Source organism: Paramisgurnus dabryanus, chromosome 13, assembly GCF_030506205.2.
Source record: "Paramisgurnus dabryanus chromosome 13, PD_genome_1.1, whole genome shotgun sequence".
Lineage (NCBI taxonomy): Eukaryota > Metazoa > Chordata > Actinopteri > Cypriniformes > Cobitidae > Paramisgurnus > Paramisgurnus dabryanus.
Window position 1 is genome coordinate 11,652,596 of NC_133349.1, and position 25,601 is coordinate 11,678,196.

Sequence of the window (25,601 nt, forward strand, 5' to 3'; positions counted from 1 at the left end):
ATATGAATTTGAAACATTTTATTGGCATATTTGTTTTAAATTAACATTTTTATCCTTCCGCGAAACTTTGCACAGATGCATAAAATGATCGTAATACCTTATTAAGATCCTCTGCTTCATACTTGTCTCCATTTTTTCTCTTTTAGCCAGTCTTTGAGAAGTTTTAATGCCCATTCTGTATTTTTTTGTGTGTTGGCTTCGTAGCTGTCATGCTCTATTTTGTCAAGTTCAGTCTTAGTAGGCTGTCTGTGTCTTGTCGTGGTTGTCGAGTATTTGTCACAAGATGGCGCCAAACAGACAGTAATCTTTATTGATCTTTATTGGCGCGGAGCGATTTTACTCGTGAAAGTAGTCCGGCTATGCGTTATTATTTTGGAGCGGTTATTATTTGAAAAGAACGAACCTGCAAATGTCTCAACTGACCAATCAGAATCAAGCATTCCAGAGAGCCGTGTAATAACAGGAGTTAACTTACAGGCTGTGCGTCCGAAGCAATAGGAATTCTGATAATGTCGGGCTTTACTACATCACCAATCCCAGGAAGTAAACTGTTGCGTACAGTCCGTGTTTGTTGTTGTCCAAGAACAGAGATTTACGTTGGAGACGATAACTCACGTCATCGTTTACTTTGAGGTTTGTACCTTTTGCATATTATTGTTAACAAGTACTAATACACACTTACACACCAAAGGAAATTTAAAAACGTGAATCAGACAAAAGTTGAACTGAATTGGAAATTCAAGTTGATTAAACATGAAAGCTTAAATGCAAGGATTTTGATTTTTTACAGTGTAATACAAGGGTTAAAGGGACACTCCACTTTTTTGAAAATAGGCTCATTTTCCAGCTCCCCTAGAGTTAAACATTTGATTTTTACTGTTACATACCTCAGGGTCTGGCGGTACAAGACTACAGAAGAGTCAAGTTTTAAACAGGAAAAATATGGAAACTTTTTCAGTGTGATGCTAATGGTCTAATCAGATTCAATGGATTATGCTAAGCTATGCTAAAAGTGGTACCACCAGACCCGGAGATCAGCTGAATGGATTCCAAAACTGTAAAAATCAAATGTTTAACTCTAGGGGAGCTGAGCCTAATTTTAGAAAAAGTGGGATGTCCCTTTAAGGTTTTTAATGACTTTTTAGTAAAGAAAATGATTCACTCCTAAACATAATTAAAATGTTTAAAGTCAGTCACTCTTGACACAACATAATTCACTCATTTGCAAAATTGTTTTATTTTTTATTCTGTCTGACAGTTTTAAGTAGGTATATAAATGTAAGTCAAAACATACATTGGACAGTGCAAATCAGAACCCAGACAAATAAAAAAATCAAAGGATGACCGATTCTGTTATTTATTTATTTTTTTGCCCGTTTTCACAATAATATTTTCAGTTCTTCAAATCTTTAAAATCAACTAAAAACATAAACAACATAAAATTACCCTTAAAAATAAAAAATAAAGGTAAGTGCCGAATCGATTATTTTATGTAAAGGTGTTTTGCAAGAAACAGCTTTTGAAGAAAAGACAAATTTAACACCATAATAGAGTGCACACACATATTGTCTAAGAAAAGTCAAACCGCGTTCAAACATTCACTATTTGCAAACAGTCTGTCATCAATTTAACATAACAAATTCTGTAGACCATCTGACCATCTTTTGGGGCGGTTTTCCAGACAGGGACTAGATTAAACCAGGACTAGGCCTTAGTTAAATTAAGATATTTAAGTAGTTTTCAATAAAAATGTTACTGGTGAAACAAAACAATGGCACTGATATATTTTAAGATACGTCAGTGTAAGCTGTTTTCTGTTACGAGCATGCATTTTAGTTTGGGACTACGCTTAAGCCCCCCCCTCCACACACACACACACACACACACACACACACACACACACACACTACAGTATGTCAGCCACTGAGACAGAAATGTCTACCTGCTGTAGTTTGGTCCCATATTGAGACAAGTCCTAGGTCACTCTTATAAGGCATGTGTCTATTCTATTGGCATCAGAGATTCACAGGGTCTCAAAGAGTTTCAGTTCCATCCACAAATATAAATATGTACATCCATTAAAACAGTTTTAGTTTTTAATTCAAACAGCAACTATATCCCTTTTCAAGACAATGACAAAGAACAAAATCAGTAATAATTCTACACTTTCTAGACACTAGGCACTATAGCACATCTAAGACATCTTGCTTTGAAACCCTACATATGAATTCTATGTTCTGCATATATTATAGAAAGAGTTTGAATGTTGCAATTGTTTTACGAGATAAAGAGTCAATCGGATTGGCTTGCTTTCCACAATGGAGGTGCTATAGCACTCAATTAAACTTTGTGTTACGTGTAATTGTTTGCAAATGGTTGTGGGTTCGATCCCAGGGAACACACATACTGCTAAATGTGTACCCTGAACAGACCATAAGGTGCTTTGGATAAAAGCTTCTGCCAAATGCATAATGTGTTTGTTTGTGTTAGAGTGTGTGAATCTATGTGCACATATATAAAAAGGACATAATATCTACATCTAACTGTAACATGTATTGCCAAAAAAAAATGAGCACAAATCATTCCCTACAAATATCTCACACAAAGAAATGAAAACCAGATGATTAGCACAGTGAAAGAAGCCAGAAGCTAATTGAAAAGTAAATAGATGACAGTATGATGGTTGCCAAGTCCTTTGCATCTTCTAAAGCATGATGAGGAATCTCATTTTGTATTTCCCCAGGAGTGTCTCATTTTTTGTGGTCCTGTTTTACATCCTCTCCCTGTTGTTCACCCTCATCATCAGTGGCCTGGAATTTATCGTGAGCCCATTTGGGGCTCGTATTATTTGTGGCGTTGGTACCCGTGGCCCTCCGGAGGATGAAACGGCCCTTTCCCCGCATAATGTTACCTCGACCACGCCCTCGTATCTCCGTCAGCTTCCTCTCACCTTCACCGTCTCTTTCACTGTGCTGTGAAGACAGTATCCCAGAAGAGGAGGTTGAAACGGCAATATAAATGCTGTTTGTCATTCTGTAGACTTAATTTTATAAAAAAAAATATTTAGAAAGGGGGTGCAGTGCAGTGAGAGAAATTTTGCTGCATATGGGCTGCTAAAACAACCCAGACAGCATGTGCAAATAAACACTTTTCAATTTATTCTTCAGTTATTACTAAATCCCCATTGAAGTTTTTTTTTTTTTTGAAAATGGATTTAAAAACTCATTTTAAAGCTGTGTAATCCAAACACTAGCATGATAGATAAGATGAGTGCTTGAAAGGATTATAACATACTAGAAAATATTTCTTGCTTTTGGGAGCATATTCTTGATCCCAGTCCTCATTCTTCACCGACTTGTCCGTCTGTGCATCATTGCCGTTACCGTTTCCATGGAAATTTCCTCTGTTCCAACTTCTACCGCGTATACTAAGCTGCTAGGGAATAAAATATAAAGCATAAGATCCAACACTGCAAAAAATTTACTTTCTTACTTAGTATTTTTGTCTTGTTTTCAGTACAAATATAGGGATAGTTCACCTTAAAATAAAAATTCTGTCATGACTTCCATAGTAGGAAAAAATATTGTGATAAATCCTGAAGAAAATATTTTGATAAATGATGGTAAGCACACAGTTAACGGTACCCATTAAATTCCATCATATTTTTTTATTCCTACTATGGAAGTCAATGATCACTATCTGTTGTGTGTTTACCATCATTTTTCAAAATATTTTCTTTTGTGTTGTTCAGAAAAAAGAAATTCATACAGGTTTAGAACAACATGAAGATGAGTAAATGATACCAGAATTTTCATTTTAATGTGAACTATCCCTTTAAATCAATATGTATTTTCTTGATAAGCAAAATGACCTAAGAAAATAAGTCTAATTTTTCGATGAAAAATATAAAACTTAAGTGAATTTGTACTTGAAATAAGCAAAAATATCTGCCAATGGGGTGAGAAAAATGTTCTTAAATTATGTGTTTAAGAAAAAACGAACTTATTTCAAGATTTTTTTTCTTATCACATTGGCAGATTTTTTTTTAGCTTGTTTCACTTAAATTATAAAAACTAGATTTATTTACTTAGGTAATTTTGCTCATCAAGAAAATGCATCTCGATTTTAGAATTGTTGACATTTCTACTGAAAACAAGTCAAAAATACTAGGTAAGAAAGTCATTTTTTGAAGTGAAAGCAATGAAAACAAACATTTTTCTTCGAGAACAGAGTAAACTTACAAAGCCCCCTCGTAGAGGACCTCTCTGAAGTGGGTCTCCATATTCTTTATGGTCCGATCGGGCTCTGGTGAACCTATCTGCTTTCATCTCAGCCTCTTCCTCTTGCTCAAAAGAGGAGGATGAAGATGAGGAGGATGACCGCGAACGCTCTCGTTTCTTCTTCTTTTTCCTTATGAAAGAAATTACATGTAATTCACATAAGAGTTGATTAATTTACATATTTGACCCTGAACCACAAAACCAGTCATAAGTCGCATGGGTATATTTGTAGCAATAGCCAACAAAACATTGTATAGGTCAAAATGATCAATTTTTAATGCAAAAAATCATTGGAAAATGTCAACATATTAACAATTTTTGGTAACACTTTACAATAAGGTTCATTAGATAACATTAGTTAATGTATTAACTAACATGAACAAACCATGAGAAATACATTTGTTACAGTCTTTATTAATCTTTGTTAATATTAGTTAATAGAAATAAAGCTGTTGTTTGTTCAAGTTAGTTCACAGTGCATTAACAAACGTTAACAAGATTTTAATAAGTGTTAATAATTGTTGAAATTAACATTAACAAAGATTAATAAATGCTGTATAAGTGCAGTTCATTATTAGTTCATGTTAACTAATGTAGTTAACTAATAAACCTTACTGTAAATTGTTACCCAATTTTTTTATCATTAGTAATATGTACTGCTAACAGCTTAATTTGGACAACTGTAAAGGCAATTTTCTCAATATTTAGATTTTCTGCACCCTCAGATTTCAGTTTTTTAAATGATTGTATCTCTGCCAAATATTGTCCTATCCTAATAAACCATACATCAATGGAAAGCTTATTTATTCAGCCATACAGAGGGGAAAATAAGTATTTGACACATCAGCATTTTTATCAGTAAGGGGATTTCTAAGTGGGCTATTGATACAAAATTTCCACCAAATGTAGCCATCAAGCCAAATATTGAATTCATACGAAGAAATCAGAACATTTAAGTATACAAGTTGAGTCATAATAAATAAAGTGAAATGACACAGGGAATAAGTATTAAAAACATGAAAGAGAACATGATGCAAAATGGCATAGAAAGCCAGGAGAGATACTGTCATACTGTCAGTATGGAGAGAGAACCCCTGCCCCCTATCAGTACTAATTGATATCAGCTGCTTTAGTCCTAAATGGCACTGCTCACCACCCCAAGAACACCATACCAACAGTTAAGTTTGGGGGTGGAAGCATCATGGTTTGGGGCTGCTTTTCAGCAAGGAGTACTGGCAGACTTCATATTATTGAAGGCAGGATGAATGGAGAAATGTACCGGGACATTCTGAATAAAAATCTGCTGCCATCTACCAGAAAGCTGAAAATGAAAAGAGTGTGGACATTTCGGCAAGACAATGATCTCTAACACAAGGCCACGGAAACAAGGAAGTGGTTTCAAAGAAAGAAAAGCAAGTTCCTTGAATGGCCCAGTCAATCACCTGACCTAAATCAAATAAAAAAAAACATGGAGAGAACTGAAGATCAAAGTTCATAGAAGAGGCCCAAGGAACCTTCAAGATTTAAAGACCATTTGTGTGGAAGAATGGGCCAGAATCACTCCTGAGCAATGCAGACGACTGGTCTAGAAGCTGTAATCACCAACAAAGGCTTTTCTACAAAGTATTAAATAAAGTGTGTTCACCACCTGTTCTTATTCCCTGTGTCATTTCACTTTATTTATTATGACTCAACTTGTATACTTAAATGTTCTGATTTCTTTGAATTCAATATTTGGCTTGATGGCTACATCTGGTGTCAATTTTGTATCAAATACTTATTTCCCCGCTGTATGTATAAATCTCAAGCCCTTATGACTGGTTTGACTGGTATTAGCTACTTGGGTTTAAAATACAAGTTCAGTGGCTTACATAGAAATTAATTTTTACCTGCACATAGTAAAACCTTGAAATCAAGACTCAACAATATACAGCTGACCAAAAGGACTATAGACGCATTCACACTCCTACTTTTTCAGCAGTAGATGGAGTTGTCATGTGAGCTCCACTATCTCTACTGTACTTCCACTGGTAGTCAGTCACTGCATCATGTGACTGATCATTGCATTAAATTCATCTTTGCTCAACAGTGACATCACCGCAGGCTGCTGTCACCTCACATCACCAACTTTCAGTGAAAACGTCTTCTTGTTGCCAAAACAGCTGTCAGTGTCAACTCACCCTTCACACTTATGATTTCATCTTTTTGGACTCAACCAAATTTTTTTTAAGTTCCAGGTTGAGGTGTTTTAGGTAAAACTGCTGAATTTCATTTGTCCCAGGTGGACCTTCAGGACTGCAACTGATGCAGCATTAATATTACATTAATACGAGTTTCTGACTTGTTAACAGTAATTCCACATTTATTCAACTATTCTTTCCCCAGGCAGCTTACTTTGATTTTTTGTGGTTCTTTGACGCTTTCTGAGTGGATGTTTCCTTGCTTGTGTCTTGAGATTCTCTCAATGCTCTTCCTCCATAATCTTCCTCCTTGTGATCTCTCTCTCCAACAAAGTATTTCTTTCTGCGCTCAATATCCAAGCGAAGGTCCACTGTATCACCTTTTGATTGCTTTCCATTAACCTGTGATGGGGAGAGAGAAAAACGTTGTGGCCAGATGAAGGTTAGCTGGCGTGTTCTGATAGCTTCATGCAGCATTGTATGGGACGGGACCAAAAGGAAAAAATTCAGCGACAGTTGACATACAAACGGATGAGAGAATGAGCCTTTTTCTAATATCATTATATACAACAATTCTTAGATCAGTGATTCTGTGATGTACAGTAATGTACAGTAGACATCAGACATTAAAACGTACCAAGGGTTTAGATCTCCATTCACTTGCTCCACAAAATCAAACGTAGTACAGAAAACAAAGCAGTGCAGTATGAAACAGTTTAGGACCATAGCAGAAATACTTTCATTGGTGCTCATGAAAGTATGTGGTTTTAATTTGGCCTAAAGTTCCTTCACTTGTTCTTTGCAGGCTTTGTAGAGGAATACTTACTATGACAACTGTTTAGAGTCCTTTGAATGGATTTGACTTGGGTACAACTGGTCACTTCCATTTCTGACCTCTGATTTCTGGATTCAACAGCCTTAGGAAGGCTTGTACCCATAGTAAAAGGCTACCATCAAATGTTGTGAGGGCATTTACAACACAACAACCTCAATGCACCACTTTTTGCATCTCATTCTTGGACTTAATGCCTCTCTCAGCAGAAACAAGCCTAAGAACGCTCTGGCCGGATCGTAGCATTCTTTTTTTTCCGAAATACGTCATATTTCAAAATTTTCGGTCACCTTGAAGCTGTTTTCCATGGAGGTTTTCATGTCATCAAACAGAAGCGAGTGCCTCTTAAAAGCACTTGGAGAAACATCAATTCTCCTGTGAATAGAGTTGAATAGAAATACATGCTTTATGGATCCACTTTTTAAAATAAATAAGTCAATGGGATGTGCGTGAGACGGTATCCTCAGGTGTACCTGTGTATCTCCGGACTCTTTCTAAGCTTCATGAGTTCTTTCTCAGCAGCTCTTCTCTGGTACACGGCAAATCGATCATTTAGCGTCAATCCCAAAGAGGGAAAATATTGAGCTGTGAGAGAACAGAAAATAATTTCATGCAGTCAACTTTTGGTTGGAGGATCATTCATATTTGGAACATTGACAGATGCTTTTGACTAATAAGGCATTTATAGGGACACTGCACTTTTTTTTGAAAATATGCTCATTTTCCAGCTCCCCTAGAGTTGAACATTTGATTCTTACCGTTTTGGTATCCATTCAGCTAATCTCCGGCTCTGGCGCAACCACTTTTATCATAGGTTAGCACAATCCATAGAATCTGATTAGTAAATTAGCATTGCGCCTAAAATTACGCTAAATATTATTGATATTACGCACTGCCCGAAAATAGTCCCCTGCCATTGAAAGTTACTAAGAAGACTATTTTCGGCTGCTGTGCAATATCATTGCGCCTCCTGCAGCCATGCTACGACAGCAAAGTCCTTTATTATTACGCCAGAATGAGTTTATAGTTCCTAGCCATATCTGCCTAGAAAATCGCAACTTTAAATTTTCCGTCAGTCTTAGGACACACTGTACCTACAGAAGAGTCAAGTTTTAAATAGGAAAAATATTGAATTTTTTTGGTAATTTTTTAGGCGCGATGCTAATGGACTAATCAGATTCTATGGATTGTGCTAAGCTATGCTAAAAATGGTACCGCCAGACCCGGAGATCGGCTAATTGGATTCAAAAATGGTAATAATCAAAAGTTTATCAGTAGGGGAGCTAGAAAATGAGCATATTTTCAAAAAAAGTGGAGTGTTTTTTTAAGCTATACATTTAACAGTATGTGTCTCCTGGGAATCGAAACCTTGCCCTTTATTTTGCTAATGCAATGCTTTACCAATTTAGCTACAGAAACACCTACACTGTAAAAAGTGCTGGGTTGTTTTTAACCCACGGCTGGGTTATTGTCAATCAACCATAAGTTGAAACAACCCAATCATGGGTAAACACAACCCAGCATTTTGTAGAGTGTACATAAAGCTTTTTCCTTTACAAAAAATGGAGATTACTACATATGGCCCTATATGTGGATTACTATATATTTTTTATAGATTTTATTTCAATGTTACAAACTTAAGTCTTACGTTTAATGTCTTAAGTCACACAGGTATATTTGTAGCAACAGGTAACAATACATTGTATGGGTCACATTTATCGATTTTTCTTTTAAAATTATTAGGATATTAAGAGTTCCATGAAGATATTTAGTTAATTTCCTACTGTTAATATATCAAAACTTTATTTTTGTGAGTGGATGCAGTTGCTAAGTAGGGCTGTCACAATGATTGAATAATTGTCTCAGCGTGATTGTCTGACCTCATCGCAATGATTTCAGATCACCGCAATGATTGCATATCTCTCTAAAAACACAAGGGGGAGCTGGAGAGCCTGTATAAACGAGAGTATCTAACGGCGTTCCTTGACTGCCAGTGAAACACGATACATTGCAAAACCATTTAATACAGTGGAAAAACAGCATTCAAAGAAATTCTGAAAAACTTTGATGAGCAGTATGAATTGCCAGGTAAAACATACATTTCCAAAACAGCAATTCCAAATTTAGGGAAGTGAAAGATGCTATTCTTAAGGATTTGTTAGGAATATTTTTTTTTGCAGGCACTACAGGCATGTGATCCAGTACTAATGTGACCTTAGTAGGATTGGCTACTATTTAAGGCCTATTGTGGTATAGTCAGTTTATTTTGATTGCATTTTTATTTTTAGTTAAGTAGTGTTAATTTATTTTTTGAAAAATATATTAATTAAATAATTACTTTTAAATATGTGTTACTGTATGTGTATTAATATTTACTGCCAAGTAAATAATTGCAAAAGATTTAATAAAAATAATCACAACCATGTGTGAAAATTATTTCATGAACAAACAAAAGAATCTATGAGTATTAAATGTCAAAGCCCTAAAACAGGCAATTAATTGTCATAATCGGCACATTTATTAGGCCGTCAGCCAAATTTTAGAATCGTGACAGCCCAATTGCTAAGGAATTGTTTGGACCAGTTTAAAGGCGTTTTTTTTTCAATATTTTAATAGATTTTCAAAAAGTTGTATCTCGGCCAAATATTTTCCTATCCTAACAAGCTATACATCAATGCTTATTTATTTATATTTATTTAGCTTCTGTATTTAACAATTTAAAAAAAAACTTTTATGCCTGGTTTTGTTGTCCAGGGTAACAAATGTCTAAATTGTACAGATAGTTTGTAAAATAATCATAAAGCCAGTACAACCAACAATTGTCTGACAACGTTACAGGAAAAGTGTAAAGACTTTAGTCACCTTTAATGTGATGGACGATTGAAACTATATGTTGGGCGAAGAGCTCAGAGGGGCTTCTGAGTGACTGCTGAGCCTGAAGGTGCTGAAGGACAGCGTGAAGATCCCAATCCTTTTTATCAAGATGCACAAGATCTAGAAAACTCCTTCTTTCATTAATTAAAGCAGAGGACCTACAAAGCAAAGCAATTGTGCATATAATTAATAAGGATATGATAATAAGCATTTGGCATATGATTTAATACAAAATGACTTGCATTTTCACAAAATCTACAGTATATGCTTTTTGTCAACACGCATGTTTCTTGGGGAAACTTGTGGGATCTCAAACAGTTGTTATTGAGGTCTTTGAGAGAATAATTTACCTTGCTAGGTCATCCATCCTCACACTGAAGTCTCTTTTTGCTGACCCTCTTGGTGGGGACTCCTCATTCATCACCACAAACATCTCCTGCTCGTGATTCTCCGAGCTCCTCCTTGACAGCAGTGAAGATTTCGATGAGTTCTCCAGTGTGGTTTTCTCCTTTCGTTTCACTTTTGAAAGCCTTTCAGGAGAAGGGTCCTTAAGCATGCCACTCAGCTGCTCTCTCTTAGATAAAGCAGCTAAGATATTTGCCACTCTCTCTTGTTTATGGCTGAGAAGAAGAGCTTCCAGCTCATCATCCCAAACCATGTCCTGCAGCTTCCTGACACGCTCCTCAAACATTTCACGAGCTGATGGTGTGAATTTGCTTTTGGAAGGATTCGTTTCCACATCCCTAATCTTATCAGAGATCTCCATTTCTTCATCGTCTTCCTCGCCATCCTCACACAGAAATTGAAGACCTCTTTGAGTGCCACTAACGGATGGAATGTCACCATCACAGCTCTTCACATATTTGTATTTCTCCTTCTCTTCTGGGTTGTTGTGATCTAAGGTGCGAGATAACTCAACATCAGACCCCTTTTCAAAGCCACTTCCATTTTCTTTACTACTATGTAATAACCCAGTACTTTTGTCTGTATTCGTGTTGCTGTCCCATGAAGGGGCCTGTTTTTTAACCTTTTGCTCTTCCAGAAATCTGTTTAATGACAGAGAGAGAAATTTACAGTGATTAACAAGTATAAGCTCAGTGACCAAGAAACCTAGGCATATAATGAAACCAGTTCATTTTACCGTGGAAAAATGAATACTGTAGCTGCCACCCTGAAACAAGTAAACAACTGTGTGTGCACTGTGCAGATGGGAATCAATTCATCCGTAAAGTGCATCAATACACCCTTTTAAAGCACATCTAAATTACAGACTCTGAGCTGACATTTGTAAACAAGGCATTTAGGTCAGAAATGTCGAGCACTTCATGTGCAGGATTTTTACTTCCAACAGCTCGGTTGATGGATTTGAAGGGGGGTGAAAGCAAACCAACTGTTTTCTTATCATCTTTTGTCTGGCACACACAGACAATGTATTGTGTAAGTCATCTTACACTGACTAAAATAAAGGTAAAAGGCAAACACTTTATCAAATGGGGAATAAAATAATGACACCATACTGAAATACAATATGCATAGAGAAATAATAACTTACTTCATAAAGGCTGCAGAAATAGCAATTGTATCATCAGTCTGTTGGTCAACATTTGTAAAAAGCCCCAAACCATTGAAAGCCTGTGCAGGGCTTTTCTTTTTGGGGCTCTTAGTTGGAGATGCAGTTGCAGCATTCTGCCATGTGGTGGCACCATTACTTGAAGCATTTGAACTCTTATACACAGTCTCACTCATCACAGAGTCACTATTACAAAGAGTAACAGTGGAGCGAACTTGACTTTTCTCATGGTTCGTCAAAATCTGACCGTTCTCCAGGGCCCCGTCTCCAATGCCGTTCCCCGCGGCCGCACAAGAGCCTTCCACCTGCTCTGCCAAAGTCCCCTCAACCTCTCCTCGGTCTGGAGATGCTTTAGCCACAGGGACATCCTCCTTTGATTCTTTATCGCGCTTGGCAGACCCAGAGTTGGAGCAGGAAGAAGCATGCGACTGTGGTGACCTCCCAGAAGATGACCTGTCAGACCGACGGGAATGACTTCGGGACTGAGGGCTTTTAGATTGCTTCTTTGGTGACTGCGAACGAGAGCGCCCCCTTTTGAAGCTGTTTGGGTAGTGTTGCTGTTGGTGCTGCTGCTGAGAGTTCTGATGGAAGTTTTGCCAGTTTTTGGGTCTGTAGTTATTATATCCACCCCTTCCTCCACGCTGGAAACGGCCACGGAAAAACCCCTGACCTCTGCCCCGGAAGTAATACGGCCTCCGGAAGCCCCTGTAGTTGCCTCGAAACTCACGGTGGTTTTGATACTCCCGTGTGTGATTGCGTTCCCGATTGTGGGACGGCGGGGAATGAGATCTTGACCGAGAGCGAGACCTGGACCTTGAAGACAATGAGAAAAAGATAAAGTGAGTCAATAAATGAAACATAATATTCATGATACATAACCATAAGGGAACACTGGTCTTTTAAAAGAAGTTTACTGAAAGGCAGTGGCGGCCGGTGACTTCTTTTTTCGAGGGTGCACGATGTGAAGTTCGTCACAACATGTATGTAGCCCCTCATGTGTGTGGTTCGTAATTTCAAAATATGTCTTCTGCGCATTGAGAGATCCTGTGTCGAAATAAGTGCCTGCTGCAGACGGGTCTAAAGGGTTTATGATAAAAGAGACACCAGATACTTGGTTAATCTCATGCGGAATCACAGTTTACTGTTAATGGAGTGTCTTGCATGTATTTTGTGAATGTGAGCGTCTCTTTTATCATAAACGGTTTTGACGCGTGTGCATCAGGTACTTATTTTGACAAAACACGTAACACGTGGTTCACATGATGCAACAAACACATATTTTGAAAACACAAGCAACACACATGACACTCAGAACACATATTTTGAATTTGTGCCCCTCAGAAGAGCAGCCACGAGCTGCCACTGCTTAAAGGTATCTTTCCTTAAAGGAAATTTTCAAATCCAGGTAACTTTCTTAAAACGGAGAGAGCAAAGTCAAACATTATTTACAGTTTTTTCTCGCAAATCATATTTGTTAAATGACTTTAGGGTAAGTAAATAATAACACCATTCAGATTTTTGAATGAACTGTTTCTTTAACAATAACAATTAAATGTATGACATATATTGCAATTAAATATATATATTAATATATAAATAATTAATAAGGCGACACAATATTGACAGAAAATGTGTGCCATGCTTAATGCAAACGATAATGCTTTATGTTTGTAAAATCAATCTAAACATAAATAAAATATATTTAAAAACTGAAAATTATATATAACAACATTTTTCTCACCAGTCTCTCTGCTATCTTCATCGACCTAAAACTCTGACTACAGGGCTCCAGACTAACTTTTTTCACTAGGAGCACAGTAGCCCACAACTGAAAATTTTAGGGGCGCAACCAGAAAATTTAGGGGCACACGCCGTAAATCAACATGCTAACCAAATATTCACATTTACTAATTTCCACTATATTACTAATAAATACTTTAATGCTAGATGCAGAAAGTACAATGTGCTGTTTCAAATTCAGTGTCTCATCACAAAAAAAGTCACATTTACTGGTTGTACATGTGCGACTGGATGTAAAATTCAGTGGCACACTCTCAAATTTTAGTGGCAAAAGTCTGAAGCCCTGGACTATTCCTAACTTTTTAAGGTATAAAATCATTCAGTTACTGCAAATTATTGCAATATGGGTATTGATTGATATGCACCTTTGCGTTATTCAGATGCTTCTGATATATCATGCAGCCCTAGTGCATAAGGTACACTTTTATTATCTTATGTGTTCCCTGGGAATCAAACCCATGACCATTTGAGCTACTAATGCAAGGTTTTACCAGTTGAGCCACAGGAAAACATTGCTATGCCCTATATACAATAAATAAAAAAACAATCAAATTCAGTGTATTCAATTTGGTAAATAATTTACTAAAGTACTAATACAACCAACAAATAGACAGCTTCAGGTGCAGTATCAACATTAACCACATGGTGGCTCTAGTGTTGTATTTATAAACCAAAAACCTCCAGTCCCTTGTAAGAGGGACTTCTGCACCAACATGTCTTAACATTGCAAAAACTGATAAGCAACTAAACAGCTTTTACACCGCAAGTAGTTCATACCGTGAACTAACAATTTGTTTTGAATACTAAAAAACTTTTAGAATCTTAATCTTAAAAAGAAATGTAAACATTTCAATGCACAATACAACAATGCAAGCACCAGCTAATGTATGAGCTAACAAAAACACTGTCGGTATCAAAGTACATCTAGCATTGTATTAAAACCTGCATGCTAGTACAAAAAATTAAGTAAAAAATTTTTTTTGGATTGTAAATCAGTGGCACAAATAAATACACAACTTAAGGACCCAATACCCAGTTTGCGCAATCAATCAACTACTAACTAAATGACGGTAATAATAGTATACATTATCTGTACTTTCAGCATTGTTTCTACTCACCTGATGCGTTTTTTCATTGGAATACAGAATGAGAAGTTAGCGTACAGAGCAACATGATACTCTCACAGTAAGCAGAGGGACTTTGCATCTCTTCTACCGAGCCCAAGCGTGAATGGAAAGAGTCAGTCACATGGTTCATATGGGAAAGATTTCTACTCTCTTTTTACGAAGCAAAGAGGAGGTATCTCAGCCTGCCAGTTACAACACATAAAGGTCAACTAATATCTTTTCAAAGCTCCTTAAGTTAGCAATTCATTCATGAGAACATAAATAAGTACTCTGTATTCTCATACAGTAACTCAAGGGAAATTTATTGTTTGGAAATTACTGAATGTGTCTGTACAGAACACCTCATAAACGCTCAAACACTTTTTCTATGTTTCATTCACGTCAAACCTTTCAACAGCTGTGAAACCGTGGTCAGCCACAACAGATCAATTTCTTACGATTTCCCTTGCAAATTAGACAAATAACACAATGCTCCCCATGCAATGCATTTGCATAAAAATCAACATTGTATTTCTCTCCCCCTCTGCTTGAAATCATTCACATAGGAAACAGGATCTCCGTATATATGCCAAAACCATGCAACCTCTGTGAAAAACAAAAGAAGCAAGTCTCAGACAGTCCAGCAGTCTTCAGGCGTGACCGGTTTACATTTGGCTACCCAAGAAGCGCTTGTATGGCGTGAGTATAAAACTAGCTCTCTTGGAGAATGTGAAGTACAGTTTTAGCACATGCAGGAAATAAGAAAATGTAGCGAGCTTTCCAAAGCCACAGCCCTTCCCAAATATCAGATTTTAGGCGATGACAAAGAACACTGTACAACAACTGGACAGGGGAAAAATGCTGACTGAGCTTATTGCTGTGGCCATGTGTTTTAACAGAGCCCCTTTACAACATAAGAAACTGTACAGGAATTAAAACACAGGTTGTTGTCCTTCATGTGTGGACGTATGTCTTGCATAACGTTGGTCTGGCATCTGCGGGTATGTGGCACTGGAATATAGTTTTAAATAAAATGAGTCACGGGAAACCGATCTTGAGTCATGTGTGTTTACGATGAAGTTACTTTGTGTGTTTACAGAGTTAGCAGTTTTTCTACCCACAGAACCTTGAATCAGTATGAATGACAAATTGTAAATACTCACATAACAGATTACAGCTGTCTTTTAAAGGAGGCACAGAAGTGATCTATATTGCTTGTGCTTTAGATTAATAATGGCGGTTTCCCAGACAGGGTTTAGATTAATCCAGGACTAAACCTTGGTTATATTAGGACATTAAAGTAGTTTTTGCAAACATACCTTACACAGAAACAATACTAATGTACAATTTGACATAAAAAGATATGTTAGTGCAAGATGTTTTTAAATCTCAAACATGCATACTAGTCTGGGACTAGAATAAGCCCTGTCCAAAAAACCAGCCCTCAGTGTTTAAAGTCATACACAACATCTTTGTATGTAAACATAATTAATAAATAAGTTTGTTTGTTTATTTAATGTCATTTAGTGATTATCTTAAATACTTGCAATATAATGCACAAGTACAGACCACTTTTATGATAGGGTGCTTTTTACGTCCCATATGAATTGTGAAAGCCCCAGTCTCCATTGAATGTATTTGCATGAAGAAAGCAAACAGTGTATTCTAAAAATGGTTTCTGATTGTGTTCTACAATAAAGAAATACAAGTTTAAAAAGATATGAAGGTGAATACATTACAGAAATAAAAAAATTTGGGGTTTTGGATTATCTATTACTAATTCTATAACTAAGTTTTACCCTAAAAATTCTGTTTAAACATGTTTTTGTATGACTTTACAAACAAATAAACAAATACATTCCCGAAAGTAAAAAAAAATGAAACGACCTAAATTTAAACCTGAAAGCAACTGAAAATTGAAACTATTAACTCTTTTAGTATAACATCTGCACATGACTGCTGTGAACTTGTCAATTCAGTTTTGCGTTATTACTTTGCAAGTGTAGAGACTTGATGTGATAGACTAAAACTGATTTCTATTACAACGCTTTATTACAGGAAGCAAAACTTTCCTAGATGTAATTAGCACAACAGACACTTACCCATATCTGCGCTTTCTAGATCTGGATCGAGAACTGCTTTTTGATCTGGAGCGGGAACGAGAATCCGAATTGGATCTGGATCTGGAGGCCGATCGGGAGCGAGACCTGGACTCAGATTTTGGTGTCTTAGACATCTTTACCTTTAGCCACTCTCATATGTATCTGAAATAAAAAAAATTATCATTATAGACACATATATCTGTCAGGATCCGGCCATTGTATCCTGTTTAATATTATGTCTTGTCATTATGGCTGGGTTCCGAAAGTCCCATGTCTTATGTGAAGGCTCATGATCTTGTGTTTCGCGTCATGTGCTTTCGGTGTCTTGTCTCCTGACCCCGCCCCCTTGTTCTCCCTGTTAAATTTTTAATCATTAGTTCCCAACACCTGTTCCTTCCTTGTTATCTTGTTTAGTTTTTGCTATTTAATCCCTTAGTATCCTTGGTCGTGTGCTTGTTCATTTTGTACTATTTGTGTCAGCTCAAGTTGTGTCAACCTAGTCTAGTGTTTAAATTAGTCCAGTCCAGTTAGTCTGAAGTCTTTTGTCTAGTGTAGTCTGTCCATTCGTTAAAGTGTCTTGTTCAGTGTCATTTTGCCCCCACGTGGGCTTTATTTTCCAGTGTATTTAATAAAGTGATTTCTGTTTACCCCGACACCGTCTGCAATTGGGTTCTTCCATCTCCTGCTCGTGACAAGATGTCAGTGATGGACAAATTCTTTTCTGATAAAAGGGAGTATATGATCTGTCCTAAAACATTACAGGGCGGTTTCCTGGACAGGGTTTAGATTAATCCAGGACTAGGCTTTAGTTATATTGGCCATTCAAGTAGTTTTTACAAACAAACCTTCTGTATCTTACGTTACGAAAAACAATTTGAGATGCATGTTAAAATACGTCAGTTCAAAATATTTTTAAATAAGGCAGCTCAAACATGCATTTTAGTCTTTTACTAAGGATCAATGAGAGATTTCTCCCCAATAAAAAGCAGCAAGATAAACAAAAAGGTCCATATCTCATAAATAAAATAAGCTTGCCTGTCATGCTAAAGCCTAAATGTTATTTGATTACGGTATAAATAAATAAGAATTATTTAATCAACAAAAGATAAACTTTTCAAGTAGATTTGGATCTACGTCAACTAATTCTTAGCTACAGTTTATATTTAGTGAGACCAAATGTGAAGGATCATTTTCAAACTCGTTTCTTAAACAAATTGTAGGACAATCAATTACAACCAAAATGACACGCAGACACTTTAATTACCAGCGAATAATGTTGACCCAAAAGAGAAATGTAAAGTGTGGAGTCTTTGACGTAGACACATGAGAAATCACAACAGGTTTGGCAGGACAGATGTAAAGTGAAGCCACATTAGTGAGGTGGGCCGAGTTCTTTAATGGCTCTTTAATATTATCCCAAATGTATTTAAAGAGCTGTTGAAAGGCCATTCTGCCTATTGTCCGTCATCTCTACCCCCCACAAATGTCGTGGTTAACTGGACACTTGGGTTTACTCGAGGGAACACTGATGATCAAACATTGTGGTTTAAAATAGACTTTCAGCAGAGATAAAGAGAGAGTTTTTGAGCTGTCTGTGAAGCTTGTAGATATCCATATTAAACCCTGAAGGCTGGACCTCGACAACTGTCACAACCCTTACCATGAATACAGTATTCAGTAATAAAACGATAAAATGTATTATAAAAGAAAGAACATGCTGGTGGTTTTGATATATTAAGTTTATCATGCAGTAATACTAATTTAAAAAGCACATTACAAATTTTATTGCTATCTTTGCCCTTGTGAATGAGTGTAATAATAACAGTTTGTTCTTTGTCAGCTTGACTAAAAGGCTGCTAGATCTCCTCCACATGAGCAAACAATCAGCTGTCACTTACCTGAAACATCTGTATAAACAAAAAGGAACTCAAATAAAATTCAAACACACAGTAAACTTTAGTGTTACAGTATGTCCTAGATTTACTGATCACAATACAAGCCTCATGATTTGCTAGTGTTAGTCTGATCATAATCCTGCTGTTTACAGTGGACCTCCACAGTTATTTGGGTAAAAGAGAAGCTCTTTGTGCATATGGGAAATTACAGCAATGCTTCTTTGTGTGATAGCCTGAATAGATCCATCTTGCTATTTAAGTAAATACTAAATGGATCTTAAAGTTCTTTAAATGAGGTTTCATTTAATTCTTATCAACTGCTTGTTGGTTTTGGCCAACAGTTCATAATTTCCTGCAGCCTCCAGACATCCAGACATTTGGCTTTACTTTCTGAGTTCAAATGTCCACTTTACTCTAATATGGAGAAACTCCTGGAATTTTAAAGTATATTAAAATCCATTAAACGAATTTCCATTGTCATGAAGACAATTTGGATAAAACATCTCCTAAATGACTAAATGTAAATTAATTGACCGCAGCGGCAGTTTCTCGCTTCTAAACACCTGTCTTTAGAGATTAGTAAACTTAGTTTCAGATGCCCCAAGATAGAAATAACAGGAAAACCAGACGTTAAAAACATGTCACACTATGCCTGCCCCTATATTGGAGGAAACTAACATTGCAATGTTTTGTTTTTCTGCAACGTATATTCATTGCGATGTGAGAAATACTGGATGATTCATCAGATTATCTAAGCTCTGTTTAAGGGGAATTGGATTTTTCTTATTTTTTGTATAGTTAACAAATTAATCCATGACATATTTACGTCTAAGGAATAATTGATGACAGGCTGCTGAATTATTTGAAAATAATGCACACCCCAGGTAATGCTGCACGACGTGAAGCGGAGTAACACCTCGGGTGTGCATTATTTTCAAATAATTTAAAGGGATAGTTCGGCCAAAAATGATATTAAACCCATGATTTACTCACCCCCAAGCTGTCCGAGTTGCATATGTCCATCGTTTTTCAGACAAACACATTTTCGGATATTTTAGAAAATGTTTTAGATCTTTCAGTTGATTAAATGTGAAGTTACGAGGTCCACGACCTTCAAGTCCAAAAAAAGTGCGTCCATCCTTCACAAAATAAATCCAAACGGCTCCAGTATGATAAACAAAGGTCTTCTGAGGGTAATCCACGTGGTGTTGTAGTAGAAATATCCATATTTAAAACTGAAGGATGGACGCATTTTTTTTGGACTTGAAGGTCGTGGACCCCGTAACTTCACATTTAATCAACTGAAAGATCTAAAACATTTTCTAAAATATCCGAAAATGTGTTTGTCTGAAAAACAATGGACATATACAACTCGGACAGCTTGGGGGTGAATAAATCATGGGTTTAATATCATTTTTGGCCGAACTATCCCTTTAAAGGACCGGAGTCAATTATTCCGCTTATACCACGTTTATAACAGACATTGCTAAGACATTGCTCTGGTGCTTATTTTAAGACATTTGACAGGTCAGGTGTGCGTTTATCGAAAAATAATGCACACCCATGGAACCAATCAGAATAAAGCATTCAACCAGCCCCTTGGTATAAGGAATAATTGATGGGCCATTGAATTATAAAAAAATAATGCACACCCAAGGTGGTTATGCAGCGCAACGTGAAACGTCTTATAGCGAAGCGATAAGCATCGATTTTCGATTAATTGTCGAAAAGAATCCATCGATAAAGCTTTATGATAAAGCAAGCACCTGTGTGCGACGCCTGCGCAAAGCACATACAGCCGGTGAAAAAATGTGCACAGAAGTTAAACAAGCCATGATCACAATGATGCTCGATGCCAAACAAACACCTGGGTTTTTTAACATCATGCAAACGAGGCTGGCTGCTAACGCAACAAAATGGCATCCGCAGTGGATCTGATAGGGTCCGATACAGAAAATGCAAATACGGTTAGTATACTGAAAGCAAAGACCCTCTTCAGGGAAGTCTGCAAGATTAGCATAGAAACGCTGCTATACACAGGGAAGGACACCAGAAGCCGTTTTAATGAACAGATTACACTGCTGTTACAATCTGAACACCCACAGCATATATCATTGATCATCATTATTGACTGACTGAGGCGCTACAAGCTAAACAGTGTTGCGGGTTTTCTATGGAAGGTTGAAATCTTCATAATATAAGCATCTTTGCTGAAAGTACGCCGCAGGTCTAATCTGAGGTGACAACAGGAAAAGTGCCCTTCGTGTGCTTCTTGGATATAATTACAACAAACAGTGTATCAACGACTCGGAAAGCGAGATGAACAACTAAAAAAATAACAATTGATGATAATGAAACTTTTATTTTGTCATGGACGCACGGACTTTCATGCAACTGTGCAGAGTGCCCATATGAGGCGGAGTTATATTGTTGTTATATTTCATTACGAGATTAAATTGATGATTTTTATCAAAACATAACTACATTGACTCATTTTACAATCCCACCAGCATGTTATTTAGACAAAATAAAATCTTTAAATTCGCGTTAGGAAGCTGGCGTTTTTACACACACTTTTATGTCATTGCCTATGCCACTGCTGTAAAGGCTTATTGCACTATTACAGTTAACGGTTATTCAATTGACTGATTGATCGTTAATTTAAACAATCATCGAATATGGGAAATTGCATAAATTGACATCCCTAATCAACACCCATGGAACATTTCTCAACCAATCAGAATAAAGCATTCAACAGCCCCTTGGTATAAGGTATAATAATGATCGCATCTTTTCATGGAGTAAGAATGAGAGTCTATTTCAAACTATAGTATCATGAGATTAAGAATAAACAGCTGTCCTTAAATCCTCATATACTCTATCCTGAATTTTCCCTTGGGGATCAACTACTATGTCTATGTGTCTATTAGTCAGGGAGAAGAATATGCTCTATGGACTAATCAACAGGATTTGCTATCTAAAAATGTCTATGTCAAACATCTCCGGTGGTCATACCCTTTTACTGTCATTACAAATCACACACATATACACACACATATAGATGCCAACCAAAAGTGACAGCTGAGGCTCAAACCTCACCTGTTCCATTAAAGTGGAAAGTAATATAAACAATAGCGCAACCTGATACCGTACTTCTTCAACACCCTACCGACACTTAACTTCTCTATCACTGAGGCCGCAGTTGCTACATTAGCAGCCAGATTTCTTATCCCATTTGTTATCTGCATAAGCCAATCAAACAACAGAGCTCCTTATCACAGGACAGCAACTGCTACATTCCTCCAAAAACAAGGGACAACTACAGTAGGTTGAAGATTTGGGAAGAATGAACAGTGGAGCTTCTGCTGCTCAACAGTTGATTGATAATGGACTTTTAAACCCTTTAACTCTATAAATAAAGTTGGTGAAGATTGGGTCCATTGAGCAATGATACCAGCTGAATGTGACACACTGTTGCATAAATCAACCTTTATTTTAAACTGACGGTTCTTTGATGTTTTCACAGCCAAGATTTAGCCATAGAACACTAAATTCCAAGAAACAAACTTCAAAAAATTTCAGTCTGTAGTAAGGGGTCCAATACCAAACCCACTACTCCTGATTTTGTGAAGACACATCTCAGCTAATCGCACCATCTGCCAACCTGTGCTGATTTCAAAGGGAACTAGCATTAAAAGTTTTTTTTCTATTTTAGTCTTGCATATGACAACAAGATGTTATAGCCTATAAAAACAATGTTTCGTGATAACTTGGAGCTTTGTTTAGAAAGTGTGCTCCACATCACTGATTCCAAGGTAATGTACCATAACAGACTTTTCCTAACAAAACCTTGTAAGGTACTGACAAGGCAAGGAGTGTCCTAACTGACAAGGAGTGTTCCTGTAGCTCAATTGGTAGAGCATTGTGTTACAGGTATCAGTGCAAATGTTATGGGGTCATCCCCACAGATAATATACGGATAAAACTGACTGTAATGCAATCTTAAGTTCCCTTGAAAAGAAACATCTGCCAAATGCATAAATGCAAATGTGAAAGGCAAGAGAACAAAAGTAATGCAAAACAAAATGGTATTACATGCTAGGTTTTGGCTGTCCAGGTTACAGGCTAAATCCAAACAAATGTGATATTTGCTTGCAAGACGAAAATACTCTCTCAAGGAGATTAAATGGTCAAGGGAGAGTTTACTCTTGGTCATAACATGGCGGTTTTTAGACCTCCAGATTTATGTTTTTTTTTGTGCAGTAACTTACATGGTCTTTGTTAGATCATGGTACCCTACATAAAATGGATAGTTCACCCAAAAATGAAAGTTCAGTCATTATATACTCACCCTTATGTTGCTAAAAACCTGTATGAGTTTATTTATTCTTTTGTACACAAAATAAGATATTTTGATCATAGATGTTGAGCACACAGTACCCATTGTGGGGAAAACAAATACTATGGAAGTCAATGCTTACCATCAACTGTGTGCTTTCCATCTATGATCAAAATATCTTATTTTGTGTTCAACAAAATAAAGAAATTGATACAGGTTTTAAACAACAGTAAAGGGTAAGGTAAATGATGCACAGGGTAAGTAAAGGTAGGGTAAGTAAATGAGGGTAAGTAAATGATGACAGAATTCAAATTTTTGGGTGAGCTATCCCTTTAAGCATCCTGCATCCTAACTATTGGGCTGATATCAATATGGCCACAAACAGACCTACAAATACATTACAGGGCAGTTGTAATTTAAGCATGTGTTGCTCATCAGTTATATTAAATTTGTTTTAAAACAAATTCCGGTTTTGTACCTAATAAGGAATTCCTATTTACAAAACTCACTGAACAATAAAGGAAAATGGCTGAATGATTGAAATGATGAATTACCAAAGCTGTAACAGTTATGTTGTGCAGTTACAGTATGTTTACAGTATGTAGTGCATATATATATATATATATATATATATATATATATATATAATGTGCTTTTGGATAGTATGTCATAACATATGGTATAGTAATGCTCTACTGTATCAGACCGTTTTATCCCTTAACAAATCTACCATGGTAAATGACTGTGCTTATACTGGTTTTGAAAGTAAGTTTACAATGAAATATTTGTTTGGTCCTTAAGTGCACGTTTTCTTGCTCGAGGTCTCTGTTATCGTGATATATTAAGATACATCGTTAGTCTCTCACGATATAATGTTACTCGGTTTTGCGTGTCCATGTTTCACTTGTAGTAAGTTGCGTTTAATGTTGCGCATATGTAAGCACTTCAGACGAGAATAATGCAACTATAATTTAATTTAATTATAAGTCAAAAGTCAGGTAAATGTGTGTGCTTTTGATATTCAATCGAGAAAAAAAACCTTACCTGTGTTTTGATTTAGTCCAGGAATTCACGTTCTGTCAAATGTACAGGACCGTTTTCTTGAGAACTGTACTGATGTCCCTCAGTTTTGAAACAAACTCACTTACTTTCTGCTAATATCAAGTAAGTGTAACTTAAATCATTTTGAAGGCAAAATCCATTTGGTTTCATCTGAGGTAACGTTATCCGCTGTTAAACGCTTAAAAACACAATAAACAAACGCCACTGTTAATAAGTTAAGTATTTAAATCTAAAATTGCCAATCTGTCGTTTTATAGGGTTGAAAAAAACTGTACCGTCATACAGTATGTGAGTAAGTTGCGCTATTCGAGTGAAATGATGTAAAGGAGCTTCATGTGCTCAAAGTCACCGGCTGAGGGTGTGACAGTAGGTGTGTTCACTGTATGCAGGCACTGCGCAAACTGATCGGAGCATGACATCGAAGTACCGCGAGACCACTGCTTTGGAATCGCTATCGCTGTGCTTTGATGTCATACCAGAGATATGTCTGCGCACAGCCGCATAAAGTCGAGCACAAGACTGACTGACATGCAGCGTGTTTGGATTCTTTGCAGCTTGCAGGTCAATTTTCGCTCCCCGGATTCCCTCTGTCAATCAAATGCGCGTTAACTATTAGCCCAGCCCTCAGATGAGTTAAAGAAACATGCGCATGTTTTCCTTCAGTCAAGAGAGTTTATAAACAACAGTTCATGTAATTCCGACACAACATATTTAAGTCAAGATCTTCAATATTTCTCCATATTTTTTTAGTTCAACATAAACGTTACATGTTACTGTAGTAATATTAAAGCAGATCCATTTAATACCTTCCCAATGTGTAGTGTAATGACTATCAATATCATTGCCATGTTTTTAAGGCCATTACTTTTTTCTTATTCTTTGTGTAATAGATTTATCTTGAGGCTGGAGTAAGACATTAAAGAGCCCCTATTTTCTTTTTTGTTTTTTAAAATTTCTTTTGTTGTGTAAGTATGTGCTAGTACATGTTATGCAAAGTTACAAATCCCAAAGTTGACTTCCTTAAAGGGACACTCCACATTTTTTAAAAATATGCTCATTTTGCAGCTCCCCTAGAGTTAAACATTTAATTATTTGATTACCGTTTTGGAATCCATTCAGCCGATCTCCGGGTTTGGCTATAGCACTTTTAGCATATCTTAGCACAATTCTTTAGTTATTTTTTGGCGCGATGCTAATGGACTAATCAGATTCTATGGATTGTGGTTAGCTATGCTAAAAGTGCTAGCGCCAAACCCGGAGATCAGCTGAATGGATTCCAAAACGGTAAAAATCAAATGTTTAACTCTAGTGGAGCTGGAAAATTAGCATTTAAAAAAAAAGTGAGTTTCCCTTTAATTAGTTGACATGGACACAGTGTCCATTATCATAATTTGACCCGCTTCTGACTCACAGTCTGTAAGTAGCCTCTGTTTTCATATTTAAAGAATTCACTAATGACTATTTAAACCATGACTCAAACACGAGCTTTGATCAGTGTAGCGCTTGTTGTTTGCCGTTTCTACAATCACAAATGCAGACATGGTTTTAGTTTACCAATGTT

At 36.6% G+C, this 25,601-nt stretch overlaps 1 protein-coding gene across 7 annotated transcripts; it reads right to left on the reverse strand.

Moving 5' to 3' along the window:
* Window positions 1–1,213: 1,213 nt before the first annotated feature.
* thrap3a (thyroid hormone receptor associated protein 3a) lies at window positions 1,214–24,357 on the reverse strand. Of its 7 annotated transcripts, XM_065298461.2 has the most exons (12): window positions 24,023–24,353; window positions 16,745–16,906; window positions 11,719–12,549; window positions 11,145–11,212; window positions 10,517–11,063; window positions 10,155–10,324; window positions 7,766–7,877; window positions 7,583–7,667; window positions 6,675–6,862; window positions 4,242–4,410; window positions 3,295–3,435; window positions 1,214–2,972 (listed from the first exon to the last, which is right to left on the reverse strand). In XM_065298461.2, the coding sequence occupies exons 2-12, from the start codon at window positions 16,876–16,878 to the stop codon at window positions 2,751–2,753; spliced, it is 2,667 nt and encodes an 888-aa protein (XP_065154533.1). In that variant the 5' UTR covers window positions 16,879–16,906; window positions 24,023–24,353; the 3' UTR covers window positions 1,214–2,750. The 7 variants fall into 7 exon arrangements, with proteins under 7 accessions (XP_065154533.1, XP_065154532.1, XP_065154530.1 ...); XM_065298460.2 differs by having other exon boundaries at window positions 3,295–3,432; window positions 10,517–11,212; window positions 24,023–24,354; XM_065298458.2 differs by having other exon boundaries at window positions 10,517–11,212.
* Window positions 24,358–25,601: the final 1,244 nt, after the last annotated feature.